The 20,503-nt window shown below is 35.7% G+C and overlaps 1 protein-coding gene across 1 annotated transcript; it reads left to right on the top strand.

Moving 5' to 3' along the window:
- Positions 1-2,263: 2,263 nt before the first annotated feature.
- Positions 2,264-3,343, top strand: LOC145104730 (uncharacterized). Its single transcript, XM_079041925.1, has one exon. The coding sequence runs from the start codon at positions 2,264-2,266 to the stop codon at positions 3,341-3,343; it is 1,080 nt and encodes a 359-aa protein (XP_078898051.1).
- Positions 3,344-20,503: the final 17,160 nt, after the last annotated feature.

The raw sequence follows: 20,503 nt of genomic DNA, 5'->3' as shown, positions 1-20,503 counted from the left end.
GTGTTTCCTCTTGTCGAGTTATCTTCTGTGTTTCGCTCTTCACCATAGTTTTCATAATTAAAACCTTTTCTCTAACTTAATTGTTAAAATATTTGATACAAATTGTTAAAATATTTGATACAGTTTCTTAAGGATTTTAGTCTAGAAATCCGATCATTTTCCGATCTGATTGTTTTTCGTTAATTTGGCTTTGACCTGATCTCACCTGAATTGAGTTTGCTCTAGATTGATTCAATATGTTCTAATCAGTTCTTTTTGGTTAATTAGCACTGGACTTTGCACTATACAGCTAATAAAGCTGCAATAATGTTTGCAAAATCAGCTTTTAGATCTCTATACGATGATTTAACGTTTCTGATCTAATAATTGGATTCTCACATGAAAATCGAGTTTCCGTATAGGCAAAAACTTGCTGCTAACAACCTTCGAAAAGGGCGTTTATTTTTTGGGTTCTTACCTTTTAGGTATCAAGTCCTAGTTGAAGTAAATTCATTTAATTTTGTTGCTTTTATGTGTTCTGGAAATTCAAGTTCTACATCATCCTCTTGTGAATGCAGTGAGGGTCTGTAAATCTATGATACTGGTTGCTTTTATGTGTTCCAGATATAATGAAAACTGAAATAATGGGAACATCGTTGCAGAGCCAGTGATGGAGAAAATGTAGTATATTTTGTATCTGTACATTGTGTTTTCCTGATGATTTAAGATCTTACAGGGAAGAAACATACATGGATTTAGGACACTTCTAACGGTTTATTAGTTTAGACAATTTTTCAAACTAGTTCACCATCAATTCCTAATTTACAATAGAGTTTTGGGAACTATTTTAGGAAACTAAATTAAATCGTATCTCTACATTCTGAAAACTCCATCCTTCAGGTGGTTTGTAGATATCTTCTGTTTCCAGTTTGTGGATCAATTTGTAAAAGTGATTCTTCGGTTGTCCTTTAGTGTGTGTATTGATATGCTCATCTGCATTAGGAATGTAGACGTCTATATTTAATTATTTATCACAACCCAGTCTTTTCTTTTCTTTGATGAAATGTTTATCTGCTTTGACATGCTTTGTTCTGTCATGAAGAACTTGATTGTAAGTAACTGAAATTACCACCTTGTTGTCACAATACAAGGTTGTTTGTCAGGAGTTTGAGATCAACCGTTCTTTCAGTAATATCTTAATCCATAGTACATGACACATTCCAGTGATAAACAAAGGGATTGCCTACTCTACAGGTTCAAATAGAACTTTTCAAAATATTTTTTCCTACTTCCTAATACTCCTGGCTAGACTAATATACCCCCTACCTGAAACCAAAACTGCCAGCTCACCTGACCAAGGAAGGTACTGTCCCCATGATTAAGTTAGTGCTATGACCACTACAAAATAAGAAAAAGAAATATCCTCGAAGTACTAATAAACATAAATATACTTTCTTCGGTTCCAAAATAGCCCACCAAGAATGGGGCCTGCAGAACCCATAAATAATCAAGTCTCGGACTTCCTTGCTTGCTGGATATAGACCAAATAGGTTTGGGGCTTATCAATCCCCCCGGCCCAAACTTTCACCTTGTCCTCAAGGTGAAGAAAAAAAATGTCACTCTTGTATTCCTTTTCAAGTGTAGTGGCAAAAATGAAAGGTAAACCAACAATAACTGAGAATACAAGTGTAACATTAGTGGCCTGAGAATAGATACAAAAAATCCCTCAAACTTCTTCTAAAGAGACTCCTGTTTCTGATGTTCTTTTTTGTCACTTCAAGCTTTAACCCTTCTTTAGTGGCTGAAACAAGTTTCTTTCCTTCACATTCCTTCAACTGCCCAACAATATACTCATCGATGGCATCAACCAGATGTATATTTCGTAGACAAAAGCTTTATGATTTGGGGAAAGAAGTTGGTGAGATACCTATTTGGCAATGAGATGATGAGTACATGTTCTTATCCTTTTTAAGTGTATCATGCATTTGTTATGGTACTGCAAAACAACTTCAACTAGTTTGCATATGTTTTCTTTTCATTGGGATCTCAGTTAGTTATACTAGTCCACTTATTTGGCTTCTGAAATCTAAATGTATCTATGACTGTAATATTCAGTAACGTCGTTTTTCTCCTTTTATTGCAACATTTTGTGAATATTCAATTATTCAGGAGTCAGGACAGGTAACGTCTTTATATGTGTGTATGCTTACATCTCTTGTATCTTATGTTGAATTTGAATTTACGAAGATCTTAAATATTTATTTTCCTTTTGCCAAGTATAGGAATGGCTAAGACACGGAGTATGACCAGAAACCAGAATCATGATGATGATGCATCATCATCTAGCAGGAAGAGGATCGCGAGTTGTGACAACAGTGATGTGGCACCTTGGTCAGATCTTGACCATCATTTGCTTTTTTTAATTATGATGCAATTGGGTGTCATTGATTTTGTTGCATTTAGTGGGGTTTGCAAACCATGGAGGTCACTTGCACTTGATAACAGGAAGATTTTTATGGCATCCAGACCACCTATGTTATTGTCAATCTCTGATCGTTCTTATAAGAAAGAGTGTCACCTAGAGGACTTTGAAGGAAGAAAATTCAAAACCATCCTTCCCCGTTCTGCTGGCAGGATCTGTGTTGGAATAACTTGTGGTTACCTGATCTTGTTCGGGTGGAAAACCAAAGACTTCAGGCTTGTGAATCCTATCACAAGGCACGAACTTCATTTCCCTTGTTTCCCCTATAATGCAAGTACTAATCTAGCAAAAGTTAGAGGTATCCTTGTCTTTTCACCTTTAGTATCTGGGTGGGCCTTTGTGATGTTACATAGATTCACCTATCAACTTTGGTTTTCTATAGCGGGTACTGGAGCATGGAATCATGTATCATCCACTTTCCCCTTGTTTGATTTAGTTGCTTTCAAGGGGAAGATATATACCTTAAACATGGGTTATCGTTTATGTGAAATGAAACTCAATCCAGAGCCCAAATTGAAGTTACTCCAAACCAAGAATTTTCCAAAGGTAGTCATGTTATGTCCGGAGTTTGTAAGTTTGGGTGAAAACCTTTCTTTGATGTATCGCGGGTTAGGAGATTCATACAAGGTTTTCAAACTAGATTTTGAGGAAATGAAGTGGGTGTTGTCGGAAAGAACATTAGGAGAATGTGCATTCTCTATTAACAACTTGAAGTATTCTGCTGGTATTAAACCAGAATTGTGGGTTGATTATCAGTCGCAATACATAAGATATGCTTACTTGCATGCCACCCTGGATAAAAGTCGAAAAGGCAGGTTCTTTTCTTCTCATTTGTGGTACTTCCCCAATGATTGCTTGAATGTTAATCGCTTGGATGAATGATGTCTTGGATGCACTCTTGTCTTGGTTTTTATCTTTTCATATGTTTAACATCTTCAAGATGTTGAGAAGCACCATTAAATGGATTTGGATTTTCAATTTATTGTTTAGGGATTTTGGTTGTCACTCAACCTTTGCTTTAGTAATACAACTACCAATTAAATGTCCTTTTATATGATTTTGTGTCCTTTTCTTTCAAATATGTGTCTACTCCATTATGTGTAGCACATTGGCACATGCTGTTATGAAGGACCATTTGATCGTCTCTTTTCGTATGAAGTGATAAGGCTGGCTGTAGGTCTAGTGTAATTTACTTTCTTTTACATTGATAGACAACTTTGCTTCTATCAGTTTCTTGATATTATGTTGATTTGTGTGGTCAGCTGGATATAATTAATACAATGCTTTTCTTTTTGACAATCTCAAAGTTTAAAATTACATCAACGGGTCTTTGTGTATTTCTCATCTACAAGCATAAAACATTTTGCATACACAAATTATGGCAATATTTTAATCTCGATTTGCATGCTTTAAAGGGAAAGATATATACCTCTAGCTTCAACACCTGTTGTTATTCAAAGTGACATGCGGCATTTATGATTTATGTGAATTGACATTCTATACGGAGTCAATTTAAATTGATGTTACTTTAAACCAAAAATCTTCCGCAACCATGCTTGCGGAAAGCTTTATGGATTTGAATTTCGAGAAATCAAGTGGGTGCAGTGTGAAAAGACATGTGAAGAACACTACGCTAACATAGGTAGTTCAGACCATCAACTAGACTTCTTAACACATGTGAGTTTTCTTTTTCGGATCCATCTTCATGCTGTAGCTTGTCATTGATGTTAATTGGTGTTGTTAATACTTTACCACCAGTCATATTGAACTTTTTGAGCAGGTATGTAGCATACTTCTTTTGACATGCAAAAATTCCATCTTTTTTTTGCAGCACTTCAAGCCCAAGAAAATATTTTAACAACCCCAAATCTGTCATGTCAAATGTTCTCATCATGCAAGATTTAAAATCATCAATTAACGACTTAGACGACCCTATATAGATGATATCATCCACGTAAAGACAAACTAACAAGAATTCGCTATTACCTTGTTGCTTGAGGTAAAGAGTGGGCTCATTCTCACTTCTTTTGAATCCGTTTTCTTGAAAGAAAGAATCAATCTTACTGTACCACACATGCGGAGCCTGCTTCAAACCGTACAAATCCTTTCACAACTTGTAGGCTATATTTTCATCATGTTTAACATCAAATCCTTGAGGTTGAGCTACATACACTTCTTCATTTAACTCACCGTTTAAGAAGGCGAACTTCACATCAAATTGAAAAACAGGTAGTTGAAATTATGCAGCCAATGCTATTATAATTCTCACTGTCTCAAATCTAGCCACGGGGGAAAACGTCTCCTCATAGTATTCTTTTGAATACCCTTTCGCAACAAGACGACTTTGTGCTTTTGAAGACTTCCATCAACATTATACTTTGTTCAATATACCTACTTAAGCCCTACAACATTCTTGTCTTTTGGAACATCAACCAACTCCCATGTTGAGTTTCTTTCAATGGCTTTTATTTCGTCTTTCATAGCTTTCTGCCATTCAAGTTGCTGAACAGCTTCTTCATAATCGGTTGGATCTGTTGCATATAAGGCAAATGTACAAGAGTTGTAAACATCAGCCACAAATTTGAACTTCTTCGGTGTATCATCATAAGTGTCTCTTGGTGGCGGATTATTCGATGAATTATCATTGTCAGAATCTGAACTTGTAGAGCCTTGATCATCCTGGGGTATTTCTACATTATCTCCTGAACTTGTGGATGGTATATCTTCAAAGTTTATAACCTGATCTCTTTATTTTTGGCTATTAGGTATCCACCTTGATTCTTCATTAAACTCAACATTCCTGCTTATTATCACTTTGCCACTAAGAGGGTTATATAAACGATATGCTTTGGATTGAGGACTATACCCAATGAAAATACATTTCAAAGATTTTTCATCAAGTTTTGAACGAGATTTTCCCAAAGCATATACTATACAACAAAATAATTTTAAGTGGCTTACTGTGGGTTTTCTGCCCATCTAAGCTTCATATGGCGTGCGATTCATAACAGCTCTAGTTGGATAAATATTTAGAATATACACGACGGTTGGAACAGTCTCTCCGTAAAACTGATCAAACAATCCCTTCGCTTTCATCATGGTTCTTGCCATTTCTTCTACTGTTCTATTTTTCCTCTCTGCTACCCCATTTTGTTGGGGTGTTTCTGGTGCTGTTAATTGCCTGTAAATGCCACTTTTATCACAAAAATCAATAAACTCGTTAGATAAAAACTCGCCACCACGATCAGTTTTGAGAGCCTTAATGTTCCTGCCACTTTGTTTCTCCACAAGTGCTTTGAAATTCTTGAAACACTCAAAGTCTTTTGGCTTATATTTTAGGAAATAGACCCAAATCATATGATTGAAATCATCCGTAAGCAAGAAAAAATACCGACTTTCGCTAAACTTCTCAGCTTTCATAGGACCACACAAGTCGGCATGTACAAGGTCTAGGCAATCTGAAGCTCTCCAAGAACTTGCAGCAGGAAACAAATTTCTACTTTGTTTCCCATAAACAGACCCCTCACAAAAACAAACTTCACCAGTAGTTGGCAGTCCGAAACCATCTCCTTTCTGCTTAGCAATCTTAGCCCATTTACATTCAAATGTCCATATCGTAGATGCAAAAGCCTGGCTTCATTATCACAACTAACTATTAAGGCTTTATAATATTTTGTGACATCAAGAGGGAACACTTGATTTTGAGTCATTTTGACAATAGCCATGTGTTGCCCAAATTTCTTGTTAATTATGGAACACATGTTATCATCAAACACCACACGGTATCCATTTCTCATTAGTTGTCCAACACTCAGTAAGTTGTATGCTAAATTTGGTACAAATTGAACATTATGAAGAACTTTAGTATTACCTTGCATGGTTTCGATAGTGATTGTACCTTCGCCTTTAACTTCAATCTTCCGGTCATTCCCAAGTCGGACTTCACTTTTCTTTGTTTCATTAAGATACCAGAATGAAGATCTTGAACAAGACATGTGATTCGAGCATCCACTGTCTGTATACCACACACGATTTGAAACATTAGTAGTTGTAGACATAGTCATAAATAACCTACCTTGTTCTTCCACCTTTTCAGTAAAGTTAACTTTATTTTCATCTTTTTGCATGGTCCAACAATCAGCTTCAACATGTCTAGACCTATTACAATACTGGCATTGCAAGTTGCTCTTTTGGTAACATTGATCTACAAAGTTTCCTCTTCCTCTTCCACGACCACGACCCCGAAAAGTGCCTCTTCCTTGGCCACGACCACCGGAAAAACCACCAGATTTTTTTGGCCTTCCTTTAGAAGAATTGCCTCTTACTTGGAATGCTTTCTCATCACCTTTTTTGATGCCCATGTTTAACCTTTCTTCGTGTGCAATCAAAGAACTCATCAACTCATCAAACGTTTAAGTTGATAGGTCCTTAGATTCTTCAATCGCAACAACAACATGATTAAAATCCTTGGTTAGGCTTCATAGGACTTTGCTTACTATTGTTTCTTCACCAACATTTTCACCATAAGTTTTCATGTGACAGGCAAGTCCAGATACTCTAGAAATAAATACTTGCACATATTCATTTCTTTCATAACCAAAGTTTCAAATTCATGACGAAGTGATTGAAGTTTCACAGTGATTACCTTTTTATCACCCATATATTCTTGCTTCAGAATTTCCCATGCATCTGTGGATGTTGATGCTGCAACAATATGAGGAAATATTTCATCATCCAACACCAACTGGATGCATAGAAGAGCCTTTGCATCTTTCTTACGAGTGTCCCGCAACGGTTGATTTGGTTGAGCCAGTGCTGAAGTTAGCCCTGTATATCCGTTCTCCAACAATTCCCAAAGCTCCTAGGATTTGAACATAGTCTTCATTTCTAAACTCCACAAATGATATTTTTCTCCTTTGAATACTGGAATGAGAAGCTGATTTGTAGAATTATTATTGTTGATTGTCATAACTATCTCTCTTAGGTGTTTCACTAAATTACTCCTTTATTTTTCTTGATAAAGAAAGTAGCAGATCAGAACCTGGAAGTGCTCTGATAACACTGTTGTATATAAATTAGGAGAGGGGGAAAAAGGATAATTTTTCACAGCCATTTGAAACTGAGAAATTACAAAGCTTAAATAGGAAACAAAAACATGAACTGAAAGAAACATAAAAAGACAAACTAGGACTCTTGACTTTTGTAACTGAAAGACAACTTTTAAGACTCCACTAATGCAATAATCAAAGACACTTGGCAGTGATTATTTGAATCAATTAACCAACACCAAGACCTCAACAAATTTAAATCACGAAGATAGACCATGTATGATATCGAAATCTAAAGTAAATTCATATTACTTTTGTAATTTACCCTAATAAATAAATAAAATAAATAAATGAAAAATAATAAAGGGAGAGAGAGAGAGAGAGAGAGAGAGAGAAGTTGAGGTGAATTCTTTATTATTTTTTAATCTTAGGGTTTTATCTTCTTAGAAAAAAAAGAGAAATTAAATATCCTCTTATCTTTTCTTCCTATTTATCCTCTTACCCATGTGAAATGGTGACAAGTGTTACATTTTGATAAAATTAATAACATTTCATACATTTGTCCTTATTTCACATGAATATAAGGATAAATATGAATAAAAGTAGTAGAATATTTAATCTCTCAAAAAAAATATCAAACAAACATTTGTCTTTTGTCCATTGCACATCTGGCCAGAAGGTATAACTTGACCCCTAGTTAATCGGTTACCGAAAAAAGCCTAATGTTTCAGGAACATAAAAGTAACTTCTGTGCAAATTTTAACCTATTTGAATTTTGAGGCGAGTATTCTGCAATTTACAAAGAAAATGGGATAAATAATCTGCAACCAGAGAGGAAACATCGCAAATGGAAGCAACTGCAACGGTTCAATTCCAACGGATAAATGGTGAGAAGGTGACCAATTTGTTCTTAAATCAGCTTAACATCTCAAGTTCCTCCCTCTTCGGTTTCAATCAGGTAAGCTATTTGACAATAAAATCTCGATATTGTGTGTCTTTGTTATAAGTGATTTGAAAGGATTTGGATATTTATTAACGCATGGTCGACGGAGCCATAATCAGCCTTTGCAGTATTTTACTTTCAGTTTCATCAACACTAAGCACTAACTTGTTGCTACATATTGTTCTTTTACTGCATATTGGGCAAATGAAAACCATTCCTAACTTTGAAAATCCATGAATTTCAGACATTTTTATGTTCTTCAGTTTTATGTGTCAAAAACACTATGGTTGTGTATAGCTCAATTAGAAATTTAGGATGAATCAATTTCAAATTAATATGATTTAGTTTCCTTATATTTAATCTTTCTCTTAGTTTAGCTTATTTATTATTATTATTTTTTATTTTGGTTTTCAATAGTTTAGATTAGACATGTTCTGATTTATAAATCTATATATGTGATTACTAATAAAACTATGTAATAGTTATTAAAAGTATTCGGAAGATTATTAGAATTTCAAGCAACTACCAGGTTTGCCTAGGATGCTGGGACTTCGGACGCAAGATGGGGAGAAGGACCTAGTCGCAGAGGTCGAACAATCAATTGGAAACCTGCCTCGGAATTCACTCTTCGAGATGAATCCGATGAAGAAGACTTGATCCAGGTTAAATCCATGGACCCTCCTGCAAAAGAAGAAGAAGAAGAAGAAGATGACGATCAAATCAAGAATGTTGTTGTAGGACTTCAAGCTCCTAAGGAATATCCAGCAAAGGTCCTTTCGAAAGAAGAAAGAAGGATATGGTCTGCTGTTTCTTGGCCATCATTGTAACACCCCGATCTTGATAAATTTCACTTTTTCCCTTCATTATTGCAAAGTTTCATTTTAGCCCTTGGAATAGTACGCTAGGCGTACCACTTGGTACGCTTAGCGTACTTGGTCCAGAAGGATCGGGACACCGAGTGCGTATGCTGGGCGTACGCGTATGTACGTTGGGCGTATGCGTGTCCTCTTGAAACCCTAAAATGGGGTATTGCACCCTATATATTCATCCTTAATTTTTTGGGTTGGCCTCATTTCTTGTCCCAAGACCTCTAGAAAACCCTAAACATCCCCTTGGCCTCCATTGTTGCATCTTTGAGTTCTTGAAGAAATATTTATGTTGTTTTGGTCCATCTTTGAAGAACATTGAAGTGTGTGAAGTTCATAGCTTGGTGGGAGACTTGAGATCTAGAACCCTTCATCACATTGCAAGATTCCTAAGGTATCAAGCTCAAATCTTGATTTGACACACTTTTGGTTCCTTTTGTTTGGATTGAGGGTTTGGGACGATTTGAGGGGATCATTTCATTAGATCTGGACTTGTTAGAGGCTTCCTAGGCATAAAGGTGCCAACTTTATGGGGTATTAGTCATCATGCATGCATTAAGACATTGGTTAAGTCATTTCTAAGCTTAATAGCTTCATTTAGCCATGCATGAAGCTTAATAGCTTCATCTAGCTCAAGGAAGTAAGATCTACGTTTTGGAACCTTATCTCAAGGTATTAAGAGCTTAATAGGAAAATGGCTTAACATGGGGAGTACATTGGGCGTACAAGCCAGTACGCACAGCGTACAAGCCTCAATGCGGGTACGCTTAACGTACAGCTGGGTACGCCCCACGTACTCAGTCTGTGGGCTTTGCGATTTTGGGTTTCATGTTGGGTCATCTTTTTGGGCTTAGACGCTTGGGTCCTTATTGGACCATCTAAGTATTGATGTTGTGGGGCCAGAAATATTATTGGCCTTGGGCTAAGGCCCATGAGAAAGGATTAGGCCCAATTGGAAATTGGGCCATAATCGGGCCTTGATGGATTAATGAACTTTTGGGCCTATTAGATTGTGTAATTAGGCTTTGGTCATGAAACAAGCTAGGTTAGGGGTAAAATGATCTTTTTACCCTAAGTAGGGATTTATGGCTAGGAATTTAGATCCCAAATGTTAATTGGTTGCTATTTGTCAATTTATAGCTCGGGAGTTGTATGACCAGCAATCAGGGATTATCCAGTTCATTCAGCTGTGTGAGGTGAGTTTTCCTCACTATACTAACAACGTCTAAGGCACCAAGGCCGACCCTTTGGATTGAATCCTGGTTATTGTATGATGCTATGTGTAGTGATATGTTAGATCTGATGGGTTTTGAGCACTACATCATTCCTATGGTGTACATGCAAAACCTAAAGCTTTAGATCTAGTTTTTCTAATGAACATGTAATAATCACCCAAAGCTCATAAATCCTAGATCTAGCATATGTATATCGAAATTAACATGTCAGAACATATCTAGATGAATACCTCTTATAGAATGGCTTGAATCTCGTTTCCTTGGAGCTTAGAGTCACAAATGTCATTCCTCTAATGGTTTACAAACAGCAAGAGCAAGAGGATGATATTGGAAAGAGGGGAGGAGCACCAAAACCGTCCAAGATCTCTATAAGAAAGCTTAGCTACATTTTTGGGATCCCTAGGGGTCTATTTATACTTGTGTGGGCTGCTAGGGTTTCAGGAGAAACCCTAATTCTATGCTTAGGCCTTAAGCAACCCATGGAACCTTTCTAGAAGGCCCATGGACGAAAATCATATGGGATTCCCATAGATTTCGTCCAACCCCCTTCCCTTTAGGAATTCATAGCCCACAATGCAATTATCTTATAATTACAATATTAGTCCCCCAAGTCTAATTAATCTCTTTTAGCCACAAAATTAATTTCTTAATTAGTTCTTGTCCAATATTAATTAAACTCTATGATTTCTCTATTAATATATTATTCATATAATATATTAATAAACCATAATTAACCTCTTTCTTCATAAACCATCATATCTAGTTGCTTTGATGAAGGCAACCCAAAAGGACCATGCACAACCGGGTCAAATACTTACCAAATATAGTTACGGGCTTAGACACTAATCCAACAGTCTCCCACTTGGATAAGTCTAGTAACTATAAATGCAAGTATTATCCGATTAGCAATCGTAGCTCTCAAAGACGCTGTCGAACTCTGATCTTATCAGTAACATGTCCTTTAGATAAGGGATCATATATTCCTCCATTCTAGATATCGTATGAACTGAGACATGGATTTTAATCATACTCTCTGTTCATGTGGTGTTTCTTGATTTCCGATTTACGATGACTGACAACAGACTACAATGGAACACATCAACTCAGTCCCGGCTTGGCCAAGGGCTTAGGGTGTCATCACTAAATCATCGAGGGGCCCACATATATTGCTTTTATCCCACATTGGGTAAAAGGAACAGATAAACTTCGACTCAATGCTCGCTTGTACCTACTCATCAAATCACACACAACAATATGTTTTATAACACCAAGTTACTGGTGCGTTTACATATTATCAATGTGCAACCAACTTGCAGAATACAACTCACACGTCTCGGTTTCAAGAATATAAGATATTATCGTCTCACCAATCACTCGTGATAAAAATCCATGAAGCGATCCAAGTGAGCGTGGGTTTAATCCGATACTCTAATCTTATAGGAGCACTCATGAACCCTGCAACAAACTTTTGCTATGTCTAAAACACTTTAGACAATCTACAGTCAGATTCATGTCAGTCTTCTTTCATACCTACTTCCAAAGTATGAGCGACTGTGGAGAGTTTGAATAATCTTATTTTTCGGTAAGTCAAAACATGCAAAGTGAAACACAAGAATAATTGAATCCAATATGGCCCCAAACTTTTGAGTATAAATAAAACTCCTTTTATTTAGTCACCATATTGATTACACATTATTCATTGTATAATGTTTCAGATAATCAACTTATTACTTGAATTATAACAACAGTTGTCCCATGCTTCAAGCATGCACACCCTGTTTATCTGTGGTCCATACTTAGTGAAATAGATCAATTGAAAACATTTCCAATGATGGTCATTTCACAATCCCTAATCCTTATCGTTAGTGTAAGAACACAAAATTCTCGCCACTACTAGAATATGTTAGATTCTAACATTTTATGCAATGATCCTTTTGTAATCTTATTGCACAAAAGTCACCAAGACTTTGCCAACGAAATTACAAAGGGTTCTATTGGATATTGTTACAAGACAATTCCATAGATATGAAGTCTCACATTCAAAGTACATTCCTTTGAACATCCTTCTTGCATAAAGGTTTCTAATCTAGACATAAATTATTAACGTCCAACTCCCAATATGAAAACATTTCCATATTTTCTATATGACAACTCATTATTAATAGAATCATATATAATCATAATAATGTCATTATGGTCCATTCATTACTATACTTCCAACTGCTCACAAACGACCAATCCTTAGCGAACATTAGATTGTCGTTGACAGTTGTTCAATTTATTTTAGTCAAACTGGTTCTAGTCCCTTTTCCCTCTTAATGCCCTAGGCATTTGGAAAATTTTAGAACGGTCAAATATTACAGCATATGCAATCGATCCTATACCAAAAGCGTATGGGACACGATACATAATGTCTTACATAAAAGCATGATACTTTATCAGCCATTTGCCATAATATTTCTATTTGTCACATTCTCACAATTCGAATTATAAAGAGGGATGCCGTAATCATAATTGAATTTTGAGAACGCAATTAATGTATCCTTGACTAAATTTGATTAAAATTTCTCGATCTAAGCTTTTAGATTTCGAAACAAAGTATAATATTCTCTCCCTTAATTATAGCAAAACAACTTTTCAACCCATGCAACTTTGCAAAGTGAATCTTTTGTTTTCTATAATTAACATTGCTAACTTGCAACACTTAAAATAATAATCATGCTCCCACTAACATGATGACTATATCCATACCATCATAACATTTATGCTCCCACTAGATTTGAAATGTATTTAGAAAACCATTGGACTTCTAGAAGGCAATACTTATTGACTTCCAAAGTTCATATTTCTAATACGATATGCTTCGATAAGCCTTTATCTAAGCTTCTCATACATCTTTCCTTAGATAACTCACATGTGTGTCTAAACAATTCTAGACCTTACAGCAATAAGTCTCGAATGTTCAAACTAATTGCCAAATCTCACAATTCGAACTATGAAGAGGGATGTCGTAATCATAATCGAATTTGAGAATGCAATTTACACAATCACTATTTCCTTAAAATCTCTCTTAGTGAAAGCGTTTCCTCATAATCATTTTCATGAAGGAGATAAATCTTCTGACACTTAGATTTTATGGTGTATGTGTTCCTATCCATGTGAGTTTGTCATAACCATAATCATAAGATAATGTTTGTGACAAATCCAAACTCATATGGACTGAACTTGTTCACTCTTAATTTCTTGCCATCAAGGGTCCCACCATTGCTTCCAAGTCTTCGAGTAGCTCACCCCTACCTATCAATGTACTTTCCATTGATCAGGATTCCTTGCCTCCATGCAATCAATTGAGAACTCATAGAAATCATATGCATAGTTGACTCAAACTGGAACGACACAGAAACAAAAATGTGTCAACACGATATGTTACAAACCTCGAGTTGTGTGCTAGTGTTTAACAATAGGTTTTACCCTTGATTAGTTCTTGAAACTTTTCAAGATCATTTTGACTCCCACTGACCTCTTGACATATAAGATTCTCTTGTCAAGAAACATTTCTTGATAAAACAAATATTCAAGAGTTAGTGTAGGTCCTTATCAAGGCAAATACTACACACAATTGGTCTTAGTTGGTCTTTGTCTTATCCAAGACATCACAACTTACCAATTTCAAACGTGCAAGAGCAAGAAAACATTTTCCTACTTCACATTTGATGAGTGTGTTAAAATTTCTTAAGATGATGTCACTCAAATCACAATTTTGGAGTACGACTCTAAGATTTGATTTTGGAACGAAGTATGATTCACCCATTGATTTAACCATTTCAACAATTTCCGATTCCTCTTCTTAGCCATACTAGTGTACTAAGGTGTCCTCAGAGGATTAATTGTGATATGGTTTCAAAATCACTAAGTTAATCATAAAATAGATACTTAAGTACTCTCCCATCTTTTCAGATTGGAGAAACTTTTATCTTTCTGCCTAATTGATTCTTCTTATTCGTTCTGCTATTCAATGAAACCTTTTCCAATGATTCAGAATCATACTTAATCTTTTAAGTATAATCACATTTACTAATCTTTTAGCAAATCATGACGAATATTTTATCGTTCTTTGTGGTGGACTTAACCAGTGCACAACATTGTGTACCAGATCTCCTTGTCCTTCACTTGACTCGCATACTTATGTGAACAAGGAATTAGTCTTAATTTCCCAAATATGAAGTTTCTCATTCATCATACAATACCAGTTGCATGATTTCAATCTTCTATCCAATTGAAACTTGGGCGATGAGAATCTTTCCTTATTTGGTAAATTTCTGACATTACCATAAATAACATAACTAAGAATCAAATCCATTCACAATATTGCTGACAATAGAAACATTCAAACACCAATTTTCATAAAATCAATCGCAAGGAAACATAAATAAGATAAAAATCAAAATTTATTTTATTGCGGAAAAATATTGTCCTTACAATGCGATTACAAATGAAAACTATGTAAATATTATTTAGCAATCTATCCTAACTATAAAGTAGCAGCTCAAAAAATCCGATCTTTGAATCATGCGATCGAAATCCATTTCTTCGCGATCAGACTCAGCTTACTTCTTCCTTTAAGCTTCCTCCCTTTTCTTCAATCCTTCAAAACATCAAAAATGTAGTCTTATCACATAATGTATCAAGAATCAAAAAATAGGAACTTATAGAGTTAGTTAATGGATTTTACCTGAATTAGAGTCATACATCTTGACTCTCCCATCACTTAGATCTCTCAGGTAGACAGGACAGCTTCGTCTCCAATGCCCCTTCTCTTGGCAATAAAACAAAATTGACTTTTTTGGAACAGCACACGGAACTACCTCAGACTTTGCCTTTCTCTTCTGATCAAACTTTTCGACCATGACATGCCTTTCGTTGCCATTGCCTATGTCCATGGAGGTTTGGAAGGCAGATCCACCAATCAACTTTGCTTCTCCAGTGCGCCAAATCATTGTTGATTTAGTAACAACAAGCAAATAGGTGAGATCGATGAGGGTCACGTCGTGGTCTATCATATAGTACTCTCTTAAGAACTCACTATATGAGTTAGGAAGCGATTGAAGAACCCAGTCAACAGCTAGCTTCTCGCAGAAAACGACTCCCAACATTCTTAACCTATCAATGTATGACTTCATCTCTAAGACATGTGCACACATTGACTTTCCTTCTTCATGCTTACTTGCCAAAAGGGCTTGAGTGAGCTTGAACTTTTCAAGCCTTTGAACTTGTGGGTTAGGGAGAACAATAGGAGGAGGTGGAGGAAGTGAAGCATGATCTCTTGTTCCTCGATCGAATCGTGGAATATCATATTCATGTGGAAAGTTTGTTGCAAGGGATTTGGGAAGACCATAGTTGTCATACTTTGACATCTACAAAACAGGAGAAAATTCAAGTTAGTTGATTGATTGAGTCCTTAATAAAACACCAAAATGAGATATTAAGGCTAGGAGCCTAGGACCCAACACAATATTCTACAACTTGGAAGAGGGATGCCGTAATCCAAATTGCAGAACATTTGAAGGTAAGTGAATGACGGTTCACTAATTTTCCACTATGAAAAACGAAAAAGAGATTAAGTTGTAAATGTATTGAAAACTCCTAGATCCTTTGAGATTCATTGAACTTTTCAATGGCATGTTTAAATCTCGATATGCCCCTCGATTTGTGACTGGGATGCCGAGGATCACAAAACAGGGTGTGAATAACCATGCAAACATACATGGCGCCCCCAATGTTACAGTCACCTATTCGATGTGTCGGTTAACCACACACGCTCCACTAACGTCTTAGCAAGGGTACAAAGTGTAATTTCATGGAATTGCATCAAATTCACTTTTGCCTAAAGTAACTAAGATTAGGAATTTTGTAAAAACATTTAGTTACTTTATAATTCATTATACTTTTAATGGAAAGGGTTTGCCTTATCCTACCTGTTCGGCTAACGACCCTCCACCAATCAAGGAAGCGGTGGGTGAGAGTGGACACCCATTAAACGGCCATTTTATAGGCCATAACCTTATACCCCCCTTACAGATCGGCTTCGTGAATGAGGCCTACTAACGATAAGACTAGCATTTAAGTTATACATATATAATATTAGACCTTTAATTTTATATATAGTATAAGGGTGTATTTTACACTTTTAAAATACTATGTGGTCTAATTCAATAAATTACACTTTCAATTTAATTAAATGTAAAACATATCACTATGGATTTATTAACTCTTTTTTAATTATACACTTAATTAATTTAATAAAACCATAAGGGTGAAATTTGAACTTTTCAAAACTAGGGTTTTAGAATTTAAAATTTCAAAAATTTAAACTTTTAATCAAAAAATTTAAATTCCAAAACTTGAGGGCAAGTTTTGAAACATTTCAAAACATTAGGGTTTAGAATTTAAATATTTCAAAATTAAACTTTTAATCAAAATTTAAATTCCAAAACTTAAGGGCAAGTTTTGAAACTTTTCAAAACTATCTAGATCAAATTACAAATAATTAAATTAATCAAATAATTGGTAATTATCTAAATTTGACCTAATTCAATTTCTTACTAGATAATTCAAAACAAAATTACAAATAATTAATATTTATCTTATAAAACAAGTAATTATCTTTAATTTTGACAATTATCTTCTATTTTGGTAAGGATAATCACCAAATATTGATAAAATTCGAATTTTATTAATGAAAAGTGTTTATGGTAATTATCCCAAGCCAAAACAGCTCAAAATCCTGAAAAATCTGGCATCTGACACTCCAACTCGTCGAGCCAACAATGGACTCGTCGAGTTGCCTGTGAACTCGGCGAGTCCCACTTTGAACTCGACGAGTTCATGCACCAGAAAGCAAATTTTCGCGATTTACAACTTGAACGATTATGTAAAGCATCAAATACATCAAACAAACAGCCTAGGCTCTTATACCACTGATGGGTTTTGAGCACTACATCATTCCTATGGTGTACATGCAAACCCTAAAGTTTTGGATCTAGTTTGTCTAATGAACATGCAATAATCACCCAAAGCTCATAAATCCTAGATCTAGCATATGTATATCGAAATTAACATGTAAGAACAGATCTATATGAATACCTCTTATAGAATGGCTTGAATCTCGTTTCCTTGGACCTTAGAGTCACAAATGTCACTCCTCTAATGGTTTACAAACAGCAAGAGCAAGAGGATGATATTGGAAAGAGGGGAGGAGCACCAAAACCGTCCAAGATCTCTATAAGAAAGCTTAGCTACATTTTTAGGATCCCTAGGGGTCTATTTATACTTGTGTGGGCTGCTAGGGTTTCAGGAGAAACCCTAATTCTCTGCTTAGGTCTTAAGCAACCCATGGAACCTTTCTAGAAGGCCCTTGGACGAAAATCATATGGGCTTCCCATAGATTTCATCCAACCCCTTCCCTTTAGGAATCCATAGCCCACAATGCAATTATCTTATAATTACAATATTAGTCCCCCAAGTCTAATTAATCTCTTTTAGCCACAAAATTAATTTCTTAATTAATTCTTGTCCAATATTAATTAAACTCTATGATTTCTCTATTAATATATTATTCATAAAATATATTAATAAACCATAATTAACCTCTTTCTTCATAAATCATCATATCTAGTTGCTTTGATGAAGGCAACCCAAAAGGACCATGCACAACCGGGTCAAATACTTACCAAATATAGTTACGGGCTTAGAGACTAATCCAACAAGATCGGTATCCTGGTATATAGGATGATGCTATAGTAGTGATGTGTTAGATTTGTATGACTGTCTGTGCATGCTAGCTAGTGTTTGATATGATATATGTTGATATGTGATGACGGGTGGGTTGAGGCGGTCCTGCTTTCTGCTGAAGGCCAACAGACCCAAGGCGTCCAGGATAGAATGAAGGCCAGTGGAGCGTACCAGTTAGGCCGAAGGCCTGGAGAACGTTCCAGATAGGCTGAAGGCCCAGTGTGGCGTACCAGTCATGCTGAAGGTTCTGTGAGCGTACCAGATAGACTGCAGGCCGGTGGGGCGTTCCATTCAAACTGAAGGCTCTTTATGCATGCTGTTTATGATTATTATTCTGGTTCTGTATTGGGTTGGTATTTTGGGGGAACTCACTCAGCTTTGGGCTTATAGTATTGGGTTATGTTTCAGGTACCTTAGATGATCTCGGGAAGGCAAAGGCGTGATCATGCACCTCCTCATTTTTTGTTTTATGATCTTTGGGAAAAACTCTGATAATATGTTTGAAAACTATTTTGTAAACCATGGTGTTTTTTTAAATTGTTTCAAAAAGTTTAAATTTTTGTGAAATTTTATGGACGTTACAATCATCCTTGGCAGATGTGCTCCAAAGAAGTCGTGAAATGGCAAAGATCAAGACAAAGCTCACCGTTGATGCATTTCGAGCTACATAATCACTGCTGCCTCTAATTCCATCTCCGAGAATCGTTCCGATCGATGGAGGTTATCCTACTCGGAAACCGAATGATCTCCCAGAAGAGCCCTTGATCATTCCTCATCCAAAATTCATCATTTCAGAAACAGTACAACAAGTCATTGTTGACTTGAACAAACCACCATAAGACAAAGGGAAGAAAATTGCCTCCAACCTAAACAGCCCTGAAAGGACCTTTAGAAAGTCCGGAGGCTGGTCCCAAGAGCAAATAGATCAAGCACTGGAAGAAAGTATCAGGATTTAAGCCTTGAAAGATAATCCAAATTCGTTGTTGGGAATATTCCTCCTCTTCCGAGAAGGGATCATTCATGATCTCAATACTGTCCCTTTCATGAATGTAACAGTTCTTAGTACTATTTCAAAAAATCTTTTAAGTGTCAGATTTGTCAAACTCATCGTATTAACTAGCCTTTAGATTGTATTTCGGTTTGTACCATGTCTCTCCTTTACTATTTAAGGAGTAGATGTTTTCATGAAAATGTACCAAAAAAAGAAGTAATTGATATTCACTTCACATCATTTAAAACTCTCTTGAAAGTCAATTTCTTTCACTTACATTCTACTTGTTCTAAATTGTCGTTACTTTGATTATACTCCATCTTACTTCATTTTACTTCTTGAATACTTTGTTGAATATTATCTTCAAGTCTTGACTGGTTTACCAGACTTGACTGGACCAACTAATTAGAAACAGACATTGATCTTTAAGGTTAATTCAAGGTTTGAGTTTTCAAACCTTGTTCGTGCATCAACTATAAATATGACCTATTGACATGCAATTTTCGTTCCTATGCCTTCAAGGTAGATGACATTTAATTTTCATCTTGTATCCTATCTCCAAGTCGATTTCAAGTGTTCTAAGGTTTTAGGTGTCAACCATTAGAGACATTCACACTATTAGATGTTTTCTTTCCATGGAGCATTTGAAGACTCAAGAGTTAGTATATTTGAATATACTAAAATGTATGTAACCTAGAAAACACATCAGTTTCTTCCGGAGAAAAAGGTTGGGGTGGGGAGGTGCAATATGTATAAAATGAGGATGATTGTTTATTCATTTTTTGTGTGTGTATTGGGGGGGGGGGGGAGAGAGAGAGAGAGAGAGAGAGAGAGAGAGAGAGAGAGAGGGATGGATAAAAAAAGAGAGAGAAAGAGAGACGTGAGCTCATTTCTTTTTAGTATTTATTAAATATTAAAAAATCCTTAAAAATAAGGAGGAATAGTATAATAGTCTTTTTAGTTTGGACAAGAACCAAAGTCAGCAAGCGAATTTGCTAAAATGACATTTCATGTAATTTTTTCAAGGTTTGGATATTTTCTAAAAAATATATATCATATTGAACATTTTTTGTAGTTTTGTCAAAAAATAACAAACACATAAAAAAAGATAAGGTTAGACTGTTGGAATAAAAGTATATGTATATGAACATTGAGCTATATATAATAC

The sequence above is a fragment of the Lactuca virosa genome, chromosome 4 (genome assembly GCF_052849685.1).
Source record: "Lactuca virosa cultivar CGN04683 chromosome 4, Lactuca_virosa_CGN04683_v6, whole genome shotgun sequence".
Taxonomy (NCBI): domain Eukaryota; kingdom Viridiplantae; phylum Streptophyta; class Magnoliopsida; order Asterales; family Asteraceae; genus Lactuca; species Lactuca virosa.
This window is presented reverse-complemented; position numbering and strand designations above follow the sequence as displayed.